Source organism: Drosophila ficusphila, unplaced genomic scaffold (assembly GCF_018152265.1).
Source record: "Drosophila ficusphila isolate 14025-0441.05 unplaced genomic scaffold, ASM1815226v1 contig_791, whole genome shotgun sequence".
Lineage (NCBI taxonomy): Eukaryota > Metazoa > Arthropoda > Insecta > Diptera > Drosophilidae > Drosophila > Drosophila ficusphila.
Genome location: NW_025064737.1, coordinates 13,982,983 through 14,003,500, shown reverse-complemented (window position 1 = coordinate 14,003,500; position 20,518 = coordinate 13,982,983). Strand labels below are relative to the sequence as shown.

The window sequence follows — 20,518 nt, the reverse complement described above, 5'->3', positions numbered from 1 at the left end:
GGCCATTACGATGGCATTCGATTTCGATTTCGTTTAGTAGCAACAGCGGCAAGCTGCTTTGGCAACACTTACAACTTTCGACAGTTCAAACGGCCTCGGGGTTGGGCGGGAAAATTGTGGGAAAATTGGGGAAAACCGGGGCAGGCGTACTGAGTAGTCAAGCGCTGCGGGACACATAAATCATATTTCTCAGCAAGAGTGGCTCAAGGAGCTGCCATTGATAAATGGAAAGGATCAACTTTAAGCGGAGCCGTGTAACAATGATTTAACAAAGGAGAAGTGGTGGGTATTATTCGGTTGCAAGCGATTCGCATTTAATCGATGGATGCCTTAAAGCTGAAGGCGAGTAGAGCGTTCTTATTGATTTAAATTTTGTTGTAAAAATCTGGCATGAACAGGGTAAAAAAATTCGACCATCGCCAAAATGAAAAATTGAAATTCAGATCTCTTAGGAATTGTATTACAAACGTTTGGAGGTTTACCACTTTGGAATCGAATTTAAATTGACAAAGATGTGTGACAATACAAATCGAGACACCGTCTAAATGTAAAAAAGGAAAATCTTTTCAAGTATACATATATATAAATGAAAGTATCTAATAAGGGTGCTTAAATATAGATAATAAAATTCCATTTAATACTGTTGTGTTGACATAAAAGGATTAAAACTGCATTAAATACATCGGATACCCATGCAGTTATAAACCATGATAGTCCAATTTTAATAGCCTGATAAGCTAATTGTTTATGAATCATTTTCTAATAGATGTCTCTTTTAGCAGAGGGTTAAAAGTTTTATAAGGTCATTAACGTTTAGCCGATGCTCAGTTTATGGTGCCGCAGACAAAAAGAATTTTTCCATTCTTCCCATCACTTTTCCTCTTCCTCGATTTATCCACACTTTTTTTTTGTACTGTGTTTATCTATACATTGATGAGAAAATGGGAAAAATAATAACAGCTGGTTTTTATGAAGCACTCCGAACTATTGGCAAGTAATCCTTGTTGTTATTGATATCATTATCATTATTATGGTTATTTTCGGGTTTTTATGGCCAAAGTTGGCTCAACGCTTGGGGTCTCGCATAAATGAATTTAATTATTCCGGAATTCCCCACTCGACCACACCGATAGCTCCATATACGATGTGCTCAGCTGCGCGGTGGCATTAATATGGATGCCGACCTGTTGCCTAATGGCTTAACAAATCTGGCTGAATAGCGAGAATAATTACAATTACCACGCGGCGTATACGCAACGTGGCGTGTGTGGGAGTGTTGGCGAAGTTTGAGTGGCTCTCAGTGGTAAAGTCTTGGCGCTAGGAAGTGCCCACGGCATGACGGTCACATTGTTGGCATCAGCCATTGTTGACAGCCAAAGCCGCAGTCACACTTGCCACAGCAGCAAAAACAAAAGCAAGAATAACAGCAACAGAAACAACAACAACAACAACAACAGCAGCAGGGCAGAAGCAACAGCCATGCAACGCCAACAACACAAGCACACAAACGCCAGCAGGCCAACAACAATAACAAACAGTTGTTGACATTTATGCCGGCGAATGTCACATGCCAGGCACGCCCCTCAGCGCACAACAGCAAGAAGGTACACTCGGAGAAAAGGTTTTAACGGAACTGTCAACAAATATTTAAGGTAGTTATTTGAAGACAAAAAAGCTCTATTACATAATTTGGTATAAAGAGTTTTAAATATTTATTTATCAATAATTTGTAAAGTAAATACATTTTACATACAACATTTTTTTTCTTTATTATAGAAAGTATTTAATATTTACTAGCATATAATTGTCTCTAACCAAAATTTTTTCTAAGTGATGTCTGACGAAAGCCGGGATAGAAACATAAGCAGTGAAACTACAACGAATGCAACCCCTCGGCAATATGGAAAAGTGGCGCGTAAAGTCAAGGACGGCTTTCAGAGTTCCACTTAAGGCAGTAATTCTTTAAGCTAATGCACAATTTAATATATTTTTTACTACAAAAAAGCACCATTATCAAAAATTGAAAATTTCCTACTAAGAAATACACGAAGTTAAATTCAAAGGTAATATGTAAATAAGGGAACTTCTTTATTAAGAATGGACAGAAAAAATTTTTATGTAAAACCTGTAAAGGAATGTTGATAAAATTATGGATTACGTACTATTTATAAAATAAAAGTTACAATAAGGTTTTTTCAAAGCTTTCAATTAAGATTTTTGGTGTTTTAAATTTAAATGCTCTCAAATGTTCAATAAGTTTACTCTGAAGCTGAATATGTGGGGCACAGTGCGTATGCGTTATGTGACTTATATGCACTTGGCAGTTTCTTATTGTCTTAACTGTAATATATTTATTAATTCAAGTAATGGTCGTTTCGAAATGGGCAGTTGGGTAAAGGAGTACGTAATCCTTGTTGTTGTCATGAATTTATGTTGCTTGTGCATCGTTGTTATTTTTCACAATTACTTCATGTATTTATATTTGTGGCATAAAGCGAGTTTATTGCCTTCTGCCTTGTTATATAAATTAATGAAATATTTAAATTAAATGTGGTCGAATGCTGACGAATTGAGTTATCACACGGAAACTTCCATAAAATGCTTTGATATTTATTTAAGTACATACAGAAAAGGTAATTTAAGATTAATTTCTAGATCCTGACAGTTTTGGTAATCTTTAAGTTAACCTGACAGTTAAAACACACACTTAAAAAGGTTAAGATGTAATTACTTAAACTGTCAGGTTGACAAATCATCGAAAGGCCATATAGCAATCCAAAGTCAATTGCCAAATGACACAGTAATTACTTCCAATGATGTGGTAACATTTTTACAACATCGAGGGGTCTCGACAAAACATTAACAGGATGTCTGGCTGCAGTAGCCAACTGGGCAATTTGCTGCAATTCAGTTAGCTGGAAAGCTGCTGAGCAATTTGCCCGGCCATTATTCATGGCACATATTGGTCCAGAAACCGGAGACCGGAGACCGGCTAACCGTTACTACCAAGAACCCGGTCAAACGGGCAGCAAAAGTGGCAAATCTTTGTTCACACCTCTGGAAATCCGGGGGATGAGGCTCCAATTCGATTCGATTTGGCTCGGGTCGCATGTGTTTGGCGAGCTATTTTTATGGATTTCTGCGTATGTCCTTTTGGTCAACCTTAAAAGTGTTTTCCTCTACATAAATTTGCTATAAAAACCATTTAAACGGAAACGTTTCAAACATTCAAAGGGGAACCGATGCCAAAAAGGACACTGTTGAAAACGATATTGAAAGTTGATATAATTAAAATATTTGAAGAGTTTAACTAGATTGAAGTAAAGTATTTTATACCTTGTCTAGAATATAATTAAATAATTAAATTTAGTTTAATGAATAAAAGCTGATGCTAAATTTTTCTCAAGGTTTTACTATTAATTCCTTGTTTAAACAACAGATTTCTCTCAGTATATCGAAGGATGAGGAGGAGTAAGGATTGGCCCCAGTCTGGACACATGGGTACGCTCTAGTTGTCGTTTGACTTGTGGTCCGGTTCGGTGCGGACCGCTTTGCTGGCCAAATCTAAACGGCTTCAATAAAGCAAATTATCGTTAAAATGCTGCTGCACATAAGAAGATTTACGATTGCTCAGCTCGTTGCTCGTCGTTTGAGATTGGGTTGGGTTTTGGTTGGGTTTTCTGTTTTTTTTTTTTTTCTGGCAGCACAAACAGCACCAGTAGTTTGGGATTTCTGCTGTCTGGCGGGGGATACGAGAGAACCTTTGGCCATGATTCGGTTTTGGTAGCTTGTTGTCCGTTGTACATTTGCGGTTCCCCTTTTCGTTTGTTTACTCTGCTGCTGCTGCTCTTGATTTTTGAGCTTGAATCCTTGAATCGTTTAGTCGGACCTTTTTGCCTTTCCCTTTTTTGCTCTTTTCTCCGTAGTTTCCCTTTTTTTGGTTTTTGTTTTCCCCAGCTTTTTGGGGTCCTACATTCGATTTTTCCAGTAAAGCGAAATGAGCGTATGACCAAAACAAATAACCCACAAAGTGAGTTGTTCAGGGGAGAGCCCATATGTGTCAATACACTCAGAACAGAAGATCACAGGTTATATTCAAAAGATAAATTGTAAATTAAAACAGTTTAGTTAAAGGTAAAGTAATATGCAATTAATAAGGCTTGAATCTGTATTTAATAACGTTAAGTATTTATGTTTATAATATTGTATTCTACTTTTTTCCTGTGTAGCTTCGTAACATGTGTGTGCATACCCCGTATTCGTTGATTTGCAGTGCCATGAATGCTTCAACGCTTCTGGCAACAGCTGGTGCGCAACTCTCACACAGTTGCTTATTTGACAATTGATGATAGCATCAAGATTGGGTCGCCAAAATGCCATCCACCAATCCCACCACCCTTTTCTCTGTGTGTGCGAACTAGCGAGGAGCACGTGACCGGCGGTAATGTCACGAAAACTGCGGTGAGGGTCTGGCAATTAGCCTTTGACCCAAGGTTTATGTGTGCAAAATCAAAATTAAATATGTAAAATTAAAAAGGTTCACGAGAAGGCAAATTAATCCCCAGAATAAGTTTAATGCCTTTTTTAAAAATACAAATTAAATGTTCCATTAATAACCTTTAGGATTTGAAAAGTCACATATTAACTTATAAACCAATTAAAATAGAAATAGATACAAACGAGAGTATTCAACTTTATCTTATATATTCTCTCCTCTCTAAAGCTGTTGTGCTTATATATTTTTGCATATGCCACATTAGCATTAACTTTTGCCATTCGTATTTTGGGGTTTTTGGGACTAAAAGGTTTTTGTGGCTACTATTAAAATTTCGGCAATATTTGATTGCAATTTAATAGTTGCTATTTGGCCGAATCGGCCACAAACCATTTCCTGGTGCCGGGAGGGGGTTGGCATTATTAATGAGTGGTAAATTTACATAGCATTTTATGGGCCACGCGGGGCTCCGTTTTTGGCGATGGTCCAGCTGACATTTCGCTGGCTTCCGGAATTTTCCAATGGGCATCCGTAGCCTCTTGATCAGCGCTAATGAACTTTGTGCTGTGCTGTTCCCTTCGGTACACCCTCCAACCCACCAAACCCCCCAAAACTCCCCATACCCTCTTTTATGCCCCTCGTTGTCGGCTTTTTGCCTTGGCCTGTTATCGGTGTTAATGCATGCGTTTTCTTTGTCTCCTTTATCGGGACTTCCTGTCATTACTCCTGCTATCGGCCATGTCCCAGTCTCCGCGTTTCCGTGTCCGTGCATTACCTTGTCGTCCTGTCCGGTTGTGTCCTTTCGTGCCGCCATCGTCGTACTTTGGCTCGTTTGCTCAACTGTCCTGGGCCCACGAGATTACAGCACTCGCACTGCTTACAAAGGTTCTCTTAAAACAAAGTATCTAGTGTTCTACAAAATGCTGTTATTAATAGTTGCTCCTAAATACTTAATTTTGTTTAAAAAAGGGTGTTATTTGATAAAGGAACTTACAACATAAAATGAAACTAATCATGATAATAATAATAAAAATATTATAATATTTTTAAAAACTAATCAATGAGGGTTAAATTTTCTTGTATTCAAATATAGATTTATGTAAAGGTTGTTGAATTTTTCCCAGTGGATTTCTGTGCCCAGTGGCCATCAGCAGGTCCCCTTGTGCCGTCACAGCTTGCCCATTGCTTAATTTCGACGGCAATTATTTATTTAAACCGCCTGTCGGCCTCTCCATTCGAACATGGCTGGGCTTAATTGTTTGACTTGGCGTTTCCGAAACTATGGGCAGTGTTTCCCTTTTCTACCCCCTAGATTTTCACCGATTTTCCCAGATTTCCCTACTTGCGCAGCTTTACTGGTGCCGCTTTGACAACTCGTTGACCGTAAATTTCCAAGTTTTTCATTAGGCTGCCTGCCAGTCCCAGGCGAGACTTTCCGCTCGGCTTTCTAATCAACTTGGCCGCAGTTTGTCGCGCTTTTCCCGCAGCCCCACCGTTTTCAGCCTCCTTTGTCTGCCACGCCCCTTTTGGCGGGGGAGGGAAGGGAAGGGGGAGGAAAACTTTTGCACCTTCCATTCACTGGCATGTTTAATGAAAGCGTTTTCACTGCGATTTCATTTCATTTAGTCGCCTCTTTTTGCCGCTCCACGGGCCGTGCGCCTTCATTCATTATGCGTCGTTCAGATTTGTAATTTACACCTGAGGCTAACAAGCAGTTGAACAATGCGAGCCGCGAGGGCAGTTATGTAAGTTATGGGAGCAGGGGAATTGACCCAATCACAAGGTGTTCAAAACAACAAAAGGAAGTGGAAGTGTAGTGAACTTATTTAATAATTAGTAACCGAAAGAGATAAACGGGTTCCATTGTGGTGTAAAATAATTATTCAGTTGTAATGATTTATATATGTTAATTACCAAATATATGGATAACGAACTAAAATTTCAAAGTGACTGGAGACATGATGATTAATATTTTTTTTTAATATTATGTTGGTTATATACTAAAGTTAAAACATTTGGCGTATAGAGCTGCTTAGGAGCAAAGGGGAAACATCCAGCTTAAAAGCTTAAAAATCTTTTGCGCACACATACTCTAATACAGTCCGCCACCCTCTGATAAAGCCATCCTAATTCCCGACACCCCCTCCCCTTTTGCCCCTCTCCCCAGCCCCCTTTTTCCGGGACTAGGCCAAAATGTGAAATGGCTGGCTGCAATTATGAGGGTGGCACAGAGGAGCGGCACCGTTTCCGCTTGCTGGGGCAGTTTCCTGCAGCAACTGCAACTGCTGTAAAATGTTTATGATGCTTTTATGGCAGCTGCCCTCGGCGACGGATAAAAGGGCTTGCGAGGGGGGCATTCAAGGGGTCCCAGAGAATTAACAATATGAATATGAATTATAAATGTATGCAAAGGCTCTGCTGGAGGAAAGATGGAGTGCTAAATGGCTTATTACGATTACAGTTATTGTGCCCGTTGTACTTTTGTTACTTGCCAGCAATTTAAAGATATTTGCTTGTTTACACACAAAAGGGCAAAGTCAAAGGCGGCGAGCATCGGATTTTTCTGCCATTGACGTCATGCGGTCCCAAATCCATCATACGCCACGTGGTCCAAGGTCGTGCTTTTTTGCATATTTAAATTTAAAATTGGTTGCCCTTCCTTTCGCTCGCATGGCTACTTTTTCACTTGTGCATAATCTTTAATTTAAACAAATGCCGAAAGCCAAAATAAAGCCCCACGAGAATCTGCACCCGGGCCAAAAAACCTAAAAATGAACGTGTTGTGCGAGCCAAATAAGCCCCATAAAAATAGAAACAAAAATATAGTATATATAATATGGAATAGAGCGTTTGGGATATGGTCAACGGTCCGGGGCTTAGAGCCAGAACGGAAACTGTCGTCGAAATGGTTTAGGGATGTGCGGGAAAGAGTCCCATAGCAGTTTTCATTAAAGCAAGTTGCCTTATCAGGGCTTATATTAAAGCTATTAATTTTGCGAGAGTTGAAATAAGTAAAAGTAAATAAAGTGTTTCTGTTAAAAATAGCTTGAGGTTTAAATATTTGAATCGGTCAGGTATTTTTCACCTTCTAATAAAAGATTTAAATCACGGGTTTATTTGTTAGCATCGTTAATATTTTTATTACCGCCTTTGGAAAATGTAATTTACTACGAATTTAAATTTTACTGGTAATTTAGCTGATATTATTTCGAAATTGCCCATTAAGCCAATAAACTTTATCAAACTTTGGACATAATATTTTGTCACCTTCAATTTTGAACTATTTTTTTTCGAAAATATTATAATATATTTTTTTTTACATTTTATTAAGAGTATCCCAACGTCCACTTTAAACTCATGTTCTTGGCTTATTTGTTGTGGCTGGACTTTCTCGTGCAGTATTTTCGCAAATTCCATCAAAGCCGCAGCGGCTTTGGACATTGCTGCTGGCCACTGCGCCCAGAGTCTCTTGGCCAATGGAGCTGCTGTTGCAGTGGCATGAAAGGAATAGTCCGGGAATCGGGGGGAGCAGAAAGTGCTGCGACACATAAAATGCGTCCTGTGAAATTTGTGGCACGCGTTGAATGTCGGTATCGTACCAAACTAAAAGCTTAAAACTTATCGGGTAAGTATGAGATCAAACCCACGATGAATTAAATTGATTTCATTTCTTCAGTTAAATTGCAACTGAAAATAATTCATAACAATTTATTTAAGATTTAAGTCTCTTAAATATATTTCCGTTAAAGATCTCTGCCTCGAGTTTTAGATCTTGACCTGGGTAACCATATCTTTCCTTAAGGTCCTTGGGTTGACTTTGGGTTTTATGTGGCCTTCTCCCTGGAAGCTGTTTGTTTTGTTAGAAATTTATTTATCAACGCTTTTTGTATTTCCGCTGCGGCTAGCTGGCTGGGCCGTTTGGCTTTTTGTTTATTTTCATACACTTCCTCATTTTTAATTTATGACAATGGACCCGGCTATTGTGAGGGCCACGCCCCCTTTTGCCGGCTGCCCGCCCGCCATCCGTCCAACCGCCCTGCAGTGTTATTGTAACTGATGCTCTTATAAATGGCCTCTGCCCGTCAGACAGAATTTTTGTTTGTCGCTTTTATCGCAAAACCGGAAAGTGGCGGATGCGAAGCGGGGAAAGGGAGGTGGAAAATCTAGGAGGTGAGGGGGGGATGAGGAGTTTTCCAGAGGGGAACACGTACACTTTGTATTTCCGTTGGCCCCCTATTGTCCTTGACAGTTTCATTATGACAGCTGGCGGGAGTCGCTTTCCACACCCAGTTTTCGTTGATTTCGGTTTTTGTTTAGTTCCGCATTTGTGCTATTAAAGTGTCATCTTGTTGGTGTTGTTGTTGTTGCTGCTGCTGCTTTTTCGCTTGGCTTCCACTAAAACAATGGCCAAGTGTTGGCGCTCTTGTTATTATTATTATTATCAAACGCGCTTCCTCTTCCGCCGCACAAAACGCAAAGATAATGGCCGAAAGACAAGCGACCAGATAAAACGCTGCCATTCATGCTCTTGACTGATTTTTAGTTAATTTCATTGGCTTTGTGTGCTCATCTGAGGGATGCCAGCGGGGGGTAATATTGCGCAATCCACCCTCGGTCATTTTCTACTAATTGCGGCAATCCTTTCAACGCGTTTAAGTCTTTGTACTCACTTTTTAATTACAATTAAGTGTTGACGAGATAGGAATATGCAATCATTAAAGCATAAGCATCAAATTCTTAAATGAAATGCAATTATAGTGAATATACAAATACGTATTTTATTTATTTCAATGTTAAGGAAACGATGCGAAGAATGCAAATTATGTCTTCTAAATTTCCAGCAGTATTTTTTACAAGTCTCTCCACCCGCAGAGTTCCTTATTATTTCATCTGTGGAAAATCGGGAGTTGCAGATTTATTTAATTGAAATAAATTTACGCCGCACTCGGGCATTTTGACGTCTGTCTGCCTGGCGAATATGGCGAACATTACGAGCAGTCAGACATTTGCGCATTTCGTTCTGGGATTCAGAGTATTAAAAGCAGGCAAGCCGCTCGGGATTTATGGCTGCAGCTCAGAGCTCACAACTCACAGCTCACAGCTAACAGCTCGCAGCTCTTTCGGCCTTTTCAGATTCCAGCTCCTTTGGCTCAGTGGCCGGGCGAACATAAATATGCAATTATTTTGCATTTTCCGCTCTCGCGCTCGATTTTTATTTATTCACAGATGGCGTTTTCTGCGGCGTTGCGGTCGCACGCACATTTCGCCATGTTTATGGCACTCGCGACTTTTGGGCGGCGACAGCAAATTGACTTTTACACAAAGATGCGGGTGCGCCACACACACATACTATATCTCTTTATGCGACATATTTATTTGTTGATTCATATATTTACTCTTATTTATATGCATAATTTGCATTTGACATATTTTTATGGAACCCGCTCGCGCACCAAGAGAAATCAAAATCGCATATTCAGCAAGCAAATGATTTAATATGGGTTGTCTTTAATTTTATCTGTGTAACCATCAAAAATTTCGGGCTTCGTTTAAATTATTAAGACGAAAAAATAATTAAAATTGAATTAAATGTTTACAGATCCAGTTGATAGTTCCTTTATTTAGTTTATATTTTTATAAAATTAGTAGTTTTCGTTGTTTCCGTTCTCAATACGTAAAATAGACTTAAATAAAAAGGTCCATGGAATATGATTCAAGAGTGCTCAGCTCAGAGATTATCCAGCAACTCGATCTGATTTTTATTAGAATTGTTTTTGCTGTTGCTATCCGAGTCTTTTTCATTTCTCTTCAATAAAACTTCACAGTCGAACAAGAAAATCCTCAACGCATATACATGCGTTTATTATTTTGACAAATATGCTTGACGGAATTCCACAATTTTCATGTTGAAAATTTGCCTTTTTATTTTAAAAATGTTACCATAAGATATTTATGCACTCGGCCATTCGGAGTGGGCGAATGTGAGTGAATGTTTTAACAAATTGGAAAGCATTGTGAGTGCTGTCGAGAGTTTTTCCATGGTGTAATTTGTGTGCAGCTTTGGTTATTACTTATTGTTGTTTTTGCCAGGAACAGACTTTTGTGGCAACGATAAGCCGTTGGCATATCGCATTTTATTTGCCAGTCAAGCGGCAAAGCTGCAAGAAAAATGTTTGTTCATTTAAGATAAATTTATTGTAGTTGTCGATGCAAATTGCAACATTTATTGAATCGTTGCTGCCACGTTGCTGGCACTATTGTTATTATGATTGCCAATGCCGGCGCTCGTAAATAGTTGTGCAAATAAATTGAGAGCGCAAATAAATGGCAGCGAGCGGGGAAAAGCCAAGCGTTTATGACACTTTTGGGTCGATGGGAGGGTTTACCGTTAATCATGTTCATAAATTTTGAACAGAGCTTCTCTTACTGCACTCTGAAAAAAAATCTTAACTACAAAAGCAAAATATATACATAGGAAAAAAGAATGGGATCTGAATAAAGGGTAAACAAGTTTCTTATACTTTCATTTTCAACTTGTATCTTTTTGAGAGTCGAGAAAGTTACCATTAACCTAGTTGAAAATACTTAAAAAGTCATATACAATTTGTTAAATTGAAATACAAACTAGTACTACTTCAAAGAATATATTTCTTTTAAATAAATATCCTTTTTCAATCGCAGTGCCTCACTTACCATTGAATGTGGCCAGCAGCAGGGCACCAAGCAGGCGCAGCAGGCTCATCTTCAAATCCTTTCCAATTTACTTGTAATCCAGCGCCGAGCTGCTAGTTTAATGCCGCTCCCGGTGCCGCGAAATGAGGCTGGGATTGAGTCCTAAACGGAAACGCGTTTACATTGCCGCGATAAGAAGCGGAAGTGCTCGGCTCAAGGAGGCGGCGGCCGGAAGTCGGTTGGCAGAAGGGGAGTTGGGTGGAGTTAGGATCTAAGTCACAGGAAGGAGTGCGCCCGATGGCTGACTCTAAATGCTCAGCTCCTGCTGAGCTTTCCCTGTTGATTTAACCCCCCTCGGTTTTCCTTTTGTCTTTCTTAAAGGGGGAAGACCGCGTTTTATTGCTCAGTTGCTGATGATATTTATGGCTGCGCTAGTTGCTCTTCGTAGCTGGTTGCATTTTATTTGGCAAATTAACGCCACTGCACTTTTGATGCTGAAAACTCAGCGCTTTTAAGGAGTTTACATATTAAACCTGCTGGCCCTCGGCTCATGCATCATATCGTAACAGAGAGTCTTTGCCTGGCTTACATGCATGAAATCCACGTTAAAGATTTATTGTTCTTGGGCTACACGTTTCTGCTGCTGTCGTTGTTGTTGTTGTAGCTTTATGGCTTTATGGCAGCACAGGAAAAAATATATATATTGCGGAAAAGTCATGTTTTATTCAATTTCTGGCAAATAATAAATTAAACAAGATTATCATTGTCACTTTAAACATTTTTGAAGTTTCAAAGAAGACATTCTAAATTTAAAATATAAAAAATTTATTTTCAAGTATTCAATGTTAAATTTTAAAACGTTTGTATCTTTTTGTATCCTTTTCCATTTAAACTGTTCAAAATATCTTCCTAGTTGTTTGTAACAAGCAAAATGTCAGTTTAATTTGAAGTTTAATTTTGCCCTAGAATTTTGTTTTCTGTGTGCACTGTTGCGTTGTCGGAATTTGGCGTCTGTCTCGTCGCACGACTTTCAGACGTTGGCTTTGGCCTGTTTTAGCTTTGGCTTACAGGCGAGACTAGACATGCAGAGCAGTTTGGTGGGAAAGGCGAGGGCTGCCATTCCAGATGCCAGATCCCACCAAGCAGCTCAGAGTCACTAGCTCAGAGCTACCGTGACACCCGTGACCCATGTGGCGTATACGTCATGCGGATTGCGTCCGTGCCACAAAAGTGAGCGAATGCAAGTGGAATTGTGAATCTGGAACATGTTTTATTCGCTTTTTGGCTATGCTTTTATATAGCTTAAAGGGTGTGAAATCAAACTATAAAATCAATTTATCAATTTAAGCTTACTCCATAAATGTAATTTTTAATATTAATGCAAGTTTATATAAAATATAACCCTTCACAGACTTTCGTTATGCTTTAAATGAATGCAAATGCTATGTTATCGCGGCCGTTTTTTCGGTTTTCCAGCACATCCATCTTGTGCCATTGTTTGGCTTCAGCACACAGGAATGCCAACAATTCAAAACTCAATCTGTAATACACTGCCGGCTACTTGGCTCATTCGTTTTTTCTCCAGTCACTTTGGAGTCCCAAGCCAAATGTCTGACAAATCGACAGTTGTGAGCTGCAGGTCCTGCCGAAGGGCCCTCAGGATCGGGCTCTTCTGCTCCCCATACAGGCCAAATCAAATTGGCCGCCAAGCGCTGCCTGGCGTCAAAAGCCATCCATCAAGGACGTGGAACAGGTCACCCGAGGATGAGAAAAGGGCGCATCCAACTTTGCATGAAATTGGCTGTGTTTAAGCCAACGGCAATGGCAACAAAACCAACTTGGACAGAGTCTATGACATTGAAAAAAAATGCTGCATTTAATCTTGAAAGTGTATGTTACAATTACGACAAGATAATAAACTTGCTATCGAAAAAAAAATTTTAAAAGAAAGAGCTAATATATTCTTTTTCTTACGCAAATGAAGAAAAATAATCTATATATTGTATTTATAAGAAAAAAATCAAAACACTACAAAATGTTAAAGATTTTAAGTCTTCTTGGAATTGCAATTATTGCCATAATAGCACTTATAAAATGTATGAAGTAAATTAAAGCCTTCTGCTGACATACACTTTTTTTCTTCAGTACACTGAAACTCTATTTTGGAGTGAGAAGAGTTTCTGAAACAGTCGGTGTAGGAGGCACACCACTTGAGACTTAATAAACTGAGCCCGCCGGGCAGCATGGGCCAAAAAAAAACCACCAAAATGTATGTAAATAAATAAACGCTTAACTCTTTTCAAAGCCAAGTTCGTAGAGCCAAAAAAAATGTATGTATGTACAGATATAGGAAACGTTGTTGCCCGAAAAACAGCGACGAGTCTTGTGCATTATTTTGCCTAAATCCCCGGCGGCATTATCATCAATTCATCATCACAGGGGGTGGCAGGGGGCATAGAAGGGGGAGTGTGGAAGGGGCCTCGGCAATGTGGCAGTTTAGCTGCCTGCGAAGCCTGCTCTGTTTATTTAATTTCGACAACAAAAAAGTGCGCCTGCCAACAAAGAACAAGACGAAGTGAATGAGTTGGTCCGAGTATCTTGCATATGTGTGAGTGTGTGTGTGTATGTAGTAATGTGTGAGTATGCTGTAAGCTGGTATGTGTACGTGTTAGCCATTGCGGCTGCGGCAGCGTCACCAACATAACCATAGCCACAACTAACGCCAAGGGCTTGGCTGGGAATCTGTGTGGATGGTTTTTATACACTTTAATATAAATTATTTGCTGTTGCAACTCTTTTAAATTTCAGTTGAACTCTAAGCATGTTTATTGGGAAGCGTACTATTTATTTTAGCTGTTTTAGCCCAAAAAAATATCATTTTCAATATAAAAGTATTTCTTGCAAGGCAAACTATTGGCTGATTCAATACAAATAAAAAAAATATTAATAAAACCTTTCTCCAAGTGCACGTAAGTGTGTGTGAGCCTTTTTACGTTCTGCTGTTACTGTTGCTGCGGCTTTCTATGCCCAAACAACAGGCGAGCTAACAGCAGCACATGAGTCAAATAAATTACCCCATCATTGTTGTTGGCAAATTTTTGATGGTTTAATTTTGTGGAAAATAAGTTAAGCCGCTGCTGCGGCGACCATATAACACACACTCACACTCGCGCACACCAGTAATACTCAAACCCACACATGAGCAAATACAAAGCATGCGAAAACCCACTCCGCAAAAATTGTTGCCTACTTTGCTGCGCCGCGTATACGCAATAAAATAAACGCGTCGCAGTTACATTTCCGGCCTTCTCGGCTCAAACCAACGGCAGCAAGCAAAAAAAAAAAAATAAAACGGCATGAAATGGTGGCTCAACTCGGCTTCTCGGCACATTTTATGCCGCATTGCCATTTTTATTTATTTATTTTTATTTGCCTTTGGCTGCCGCTGCTGTGCGCCCTTTATTCGTTCATTTATAAATTATTATTGCCAAACACTGTGCCCCCCAGCACGGCTTTCTAAGCTTCTCCCACTTGAATTTTGAGGAATTGTTTGTGTGCATTTCACTTGAAAACGCGGACATTGTTTGCTTTAAAAATGTATGAGTTAATAAGTTTTGGGGCTGGCAAAATAAATTAGCCGAATGCTTGAAAATCTGTTCAAAGCCAAGGCAACGAGGCTCGACTAAAGCTAAAGTGAGTGGAAACCATCCACATATCATCCGTTGCTTGTGTCTTTTATTTTGAGAATTTATATTTGGACCTGTCATTTTTTTTCCTTTTTTAATGTTCTTTCCTTGCATGGAAACTGCTTGTATTTTTTCCTCCCTTTTCGGCGACGGCTGTTTTGAATTGAGCCACATCATCATCATCCACTTTGTCATCGTCATCGCCATCATCATCGTCATCATCATCATCTGAGCCTGATGGCTGACATTGTCAAAAGGGTTTAAGTGGCTATACTTGAACCAGGAGAATCAGCAGCAGTAACGGCAAGAGCAGCAGTTGAAAGTCCTCACCCCTAATACTAGACAAATATGAAAGCATCGGCGGAGTGCGGGGAAAACTCGAATTGTTCGAGAAATCGTGGGCAGAGCATGACGAGCCACTTCCACACGTTGCCAGGACGCAAGTTTAAAGCGAGTCCTGCGGCAGTGCAAAGCGGAACGAACCATAAAATGAAAATTTAATGCGATATTGATTTCGCTATTCCATAAATAAAATAGAAAATTGTGCTCATTTGTAAAGCAACCGTGGCGCTTAAGCTCCAATAAAAAGAAAACGCTAAGGTGAATACGACTAAATGTTTAAAAAGAAATAATATATTTTTTAAATGTATTAATGGGTAAGATACAATAGGATTTATATAAATATTTTAAAGCCCCACAAATTAGTGTTAGTAAAATAAAGATTTTCAAAAATATTACAGTGTTTATAATTATTAAAATGATTTTAGTCGTTTAAAATTATAGAAAATCCCATAAATACATATACTTCCGCAATGTTATTCAGCCCCTTATGCTGCTAAATTAAATCCGCTTGGAGTGGTTACCTGGTGCTCCATTTTAAACCGACAATTAAACACCGCCCATCGCATAGCTCCAATCACGCTCTTCGGTAGCCAAAAAATCCCCGACAATAAACATTTAATTACCGGCCATTGTGCCGTGTTCCTAGCGGTAATTTGTCAAAGGGTCTAATTAAAAACTTGTAAACGGCTCGAAAAATACGAAAGACTTGTCAGGCATTGACATTACGATGAAAAAAAGCTGGAGCATTTAAAACGTGGTAATGTTTTGTTGAGGGCTGATTGGAGCATTTGGAAAACACGCAATTCACCTTCGTCATTGTCATGTTAATTAATTTGCCGACACTCCAGAAGACAAGTGAACACGGCCACCAAAAAAAAATATTATGTGTAAGGGTCGGCCAAACTGTCATAAGCATTCGAGGTGGCCAAAATAGACTGGGAAGGGTTAAGCCTTTTCGTCTTAACACTTAAAAAGACTTTCTGATTCACACCGAAATCGATTCCAGGAATCCAATCTGTCTAGTATTAATTGTGGTACCAACGAATAAACAGGGAGAGGTTAAAAGATTATTAATAAAATAAATAAAGTAATATGACAATTATTGGTTTCTTTATATAGTGCAATTGAATTAATAGGTATTTTTTTAGGTAAAATAGGATCTTAAATCATCTAATGCTATTTGGTAAAATCCCTTTAAGCGCAGGACATAATCGAAGCCACATTAAATCTGAAATATTGAGCCTGAGTTGCTGAGCCATTTTTTTTTTCAGTGAACACAACAACAACAGCGTGGCCGGCACAGTTCAATGCCTTTAGCACGGTTCATTGCATACGGTAAACCGGTAGCCGGCAAACGATAAAATGGAAACAGGCCGAAACACTCTCACAGCGACCGGGCACTCATATATATGTATGTACGAGTATACTTTTTAGGCTACCATTTCGTTTGCTCAGTTTTTCGTCTTTTTTGGCGTCTGGCTTTGGCCGCGTTACGTATACGCCGCGTGTGTCGCGCGCTGAAAACCCCTGCACGCACAGCAGGCTTTTCGAGACTGAAGCACCGATGCTGCGGCCCACGATTCAAAGTCAGTCAGCAGCGGCAGAGCAGCGGAGCAGCGCTGCGGCAGAAGGACGAAAAAGGAGGAGAGCATCGCACCATCGCTGATGTCATGAGCAGGTCCTTTCGCCCTGTTCCTTTGGCTTTCGCCGAAGAAGAAGCCATGGGCCCAGCCAGTCAACCAGCCATATAGCCATATAGTAAACCCAACATATTGTCGCAGGGCAGCATTCTGATGCTACTGATGCTGTCGAAATCAAGGACGAAGTTAAGCACTTCGTGATGGAATCAAGAGCTCTGGCCGAATTCGTACTGTGAGGAGAGTCGCTTATGCTCTTTTGTAGCTTTGTAGCCGGAGTTCTCTTAGATGGTTTTCGCCTTTCTGGGTCAGTTAGGCGGGACAGGTTACAGGGCAGTTAAAAGGCTAAGAAACACTATTTTTTATTTATCTGTCCCATTTTTAAATTTAATATATTTAAAAAAGAATATTTTGTTTCTTTATTTCAAATGAGTTATAGAACACAGCTTTTATGGAGCTTTCCTTTCCTACATTTTTTGAAAACTTCTCGCACTAGTCTGTTAAGCTACATGTCTGTAAGCTGTCTGCTAATAAGTCTCCAAAATGTTATTGTTCCTAACATGGGTTCCAACAGCCCGTGTGTTAAGGTCTTAACATAAATCTTGTTATGTTAACTACAACCAATATGCCAGCAAAAAGTGTCAAAAAAACAAAGTACTAAGAGAAGAAAAACTAAGAATAAAATACGACGCAAACGACGCAAACAAAATTTTCTACTAATTTTCAGCTATTTTTCAATTGTGTCATGGTCCCTACAAAGCATTTTACCAAATACCATACATCTGGCTTGAGTTGATGGTTTACACAAAGTTTAAACAGTCTGTAGTTACTCTTCTTCTTATCTTGTTCACACATGTGTAGTTAAATTTAATACAGGGTTCTTAAGCTGCTGGCATTGATAATTAGCAATTTATTAATACGCTGTTTAATTGAATTGCCAATTTTCTATTGTATCATTGTTCCTGCAAAACATTTTAACAAAGACCATAAATCTGTCTTGAGTTGATAGCTAAACCAGTATAGAATTCGTGTACTATACTTACATAAGCGTAATTGCAGTTAATTATCTTGTTCACACATGTGTAGTTTAATTAAATAGGGGGTTCTTAAGGTGCTGGCATTGTTCATTGGACCAATAATAGGAGGAGTAACGTCAATAGCAGGTAGGGGGCAATAATAATTCAGCTTAAGGAACATTATTTAATAAGTTATATCATTATAAGCCAGTTTTGTACTATACAGGCTCTTTTCTGACAAAAAGTATTCTCCATTCCATGTGAACAGTTACCCTATTGGTTAAATTTATTTTGTGCATTGAAGAACCGTAGATCTGTGACGTGGGGCACACTCACTCACATTTACTGGCACTCCCACTAAGCCGACACTCAGTGGACCAAAGCCAAAGCAATTACGAACTCAGACAATGGGCATGGAAATCGGGGCTTTTAACATTTTTTGATGGCCGGCTATAAAAGGAGTCCCATCCTTCAGGTCTCTCTCTCCCCTCCCGATTTTCTTTCACTTGCAGCTAGGGAAACTAACCCAGATGTATCCATAAGAAAAGCGAAAAAAAATGGGAATTGCGGGGGGAAAAATAGCGCTGAGCTGAGAAATTCACGTAGCCAAGAAAGTCGCGTCAAGTACGTTTGGATATTTAATGCCATTTAGGGTCGTAAAAATTTTGAGTGTATCTTCTGGTTGTGAGGATTTCCAAATAGAAAATGCAAAGCACAGAGGACAAATTCGGGATAGCGCAATTATCTTGGTCTTGGACTTGGTTCAGCCATTAGATGACCCAACTATTTTTCCGTATATATTTTACGCATATTTTATGTGGCTCCGGTTTTTGTTTCTCCCTTTCGGCCATTTTATGGCCTCAAAATCAAAAGGAAACAGCCTTCCGGGCAATTCTCATGTCGTTCAAGATGTACTCACAAATAAAGATACAAAATAACTCAGACGAGATACAAATACTTATAAATATAAAAAGAGGCTTAAAGAGGTTGTCTTGGCAAGTGGAAAACGATTTAGTGCGGCAGTAGTTATTCGTTGTTAAATATGTGACAGGAGTTAGATGGGCTTTCTTTATTTATTTAGGAATTCAGTATGTTTAACTGGTACTACTAGTAACATTTCGAGGCCGTTTATGTTTGAGTATTTTTCGCTACTACTATAGCGTACCAATATTATGTTCGATAACCTCTATTATAAATGCAGCTCCGATTTCTTAAAGGTCTGTTGTATTCTTATAGTTTCCGATGGCTTGCTTTTGGTATGTACTCGAACTTAAACGTACATTAGTGAGCTCTATGGGAAAACCAAACCTCTTGTGGGAAAACAACAAGGCGGCAGAGGCAACAAAATAAGAACAAGAACAACAATGTCGACAACAATTTGGAAATTGAGCTTGAAGCGAAGGGCGGAAAGTTTTTGCATTTCATGTGTTTTTGTCATTGGAACCCGCTAATTTCCGTGGATAATAGTTTCATCTTCGTGACAGCCCTCCATCTCTCTTTCCCTCCCCCCTCCCTCTACCCGTCTCTTTCTACTCATTTTATTTGTATCTATCCTTCTCTAATGCCTGACATGTTGAATTTGTCGTCCTCAGTTGGGTTCGTTTTTCAACTTTCTTTTCGCATTTCTCTTGTTGCGTGTTATTGGCGATGTGCGTGTGTATTGGTCTGGGAAATGTTTGCTTTTCCCTTTTCCCAAAAACGTATGTGTGGTTGTATGTACATATGTATGTTTGTGTGGCGGCTTTAACTTGTCGCAAAAGTTTGCAATTTAAAAAAGTAAATTGAAATGGAATCTTTGTCTTTGTTGGCTTGGGTTTTGCTCCCGATGCCAAGTGCATTCGGCGCTGGCGAGAAATGAGCCGCATCCCGTTTACACACTTAGCCAAAAAGGCCACAAAAATATGGGTTAGTTTGAGATGGAAAAAAGATTAAATCAGTTGGTTGCCTTACGATATGAATAACTTACAAAAATCGATTAAGATAGACTTAAAACTTAAATTGTCCAGAAAAATATAAATCAAAGCATAAATATAATTTAAAGCATAGTATTTTTTTCAGTATACATTTTATGAGCCAGTTGCATTTGCAGCTGTGATGGCCATGCTGAAGTGGGTGGCGGCGGGTGGTGCGTGTCACTGCCAAATTGACCCCATTAATCCTTGTGGCCAGAGATAGCAACGGCGAAGCAAATGCCAAGCCAAAACAATGACAAAGCCAGTGGCCCAAACAAGAGCACCAAAATCAGAATCAGAACGGCATTGCTATGAACTGAGACTGGGAAAAAATTTGTCCAGGAAAACAGCAGCAAAGGCTGCAGAATTCAAAAGGGCAAAGACAGAGTCCTTTTTCGCATTCCTCACTTGACTTGTTTATGGTCGGTTGCTCCCTCCACTTGCAGAAGGAGTTGCACTTGCCTGCCTTCTGCAAGTACAAATTATCCAAATGCAACAATACCTGCCTCTCTAGTTGATAATTATGAATTCAGCAAATTGATTTCAGGCCCATCCTGGGATGCATAAGTAATTTCAGTTTAAACTTAAAGCGACTAACTTGTTTCTGTGTGACTTGTACTTTAGGAAATAATTATATGTTTGCACATTTCATCTCTGTGTTGAATTAAGGTTAATGGCTGAGAGCATTGAGATACCAAATTGTTAGCCTTATTTGTGT

At 39.3% G+C, this 20,518-nt stretch overlaps 1 protein-coding gene and 1 long non-coding RNA gene across 5 annotated transcripts in view; one reads left to right on the top strand and one right to left on the bottom strand.

Moving 5' to 3' along the window:
* The window catches only part of LOC108087385, a 37,891-nt gene extending 21,162 nt beyond the window's left edge, over positions 1–16,729 (bottom strand). Inside the window, exons 1-2 of one of the 4 annotated variants that reach the window (XM_017184728.2) lie at positions 16,635–16,729; positions 11,189–11,839 (exon numbers count right to left, since the gene is read on the bottom strand). In XM_017184728.2, the coding sequence (XP_017040217.1) occupies positions 11,189–11,237 (49 nt within the window). In that variant the 5' untranslated portion in view covers positions 11,238–11,839; positions 16,635–16,729. The remainder of the gene's footprint in view (positions 1–11,188; positions 11,840–16,634) is intronic. The other 3 variants (XM_043209205.1, XM_043209206.1, XM_043209207.1) reach the window with 3 other exon arrangements.
* On the top strand, positions 1,308–2,212 carry LOC108087386. The gene is made up of 2 exons (XR_001771171.1): positions 1,308–1,652; positions 1,832–2,212. It is a non-coding gene; the product is annotated as an uncharacterized LOC108087386 (long non-coding RNA).
* Positions 16,730–20,518: the final 3,789 nt, after the last annotated feature.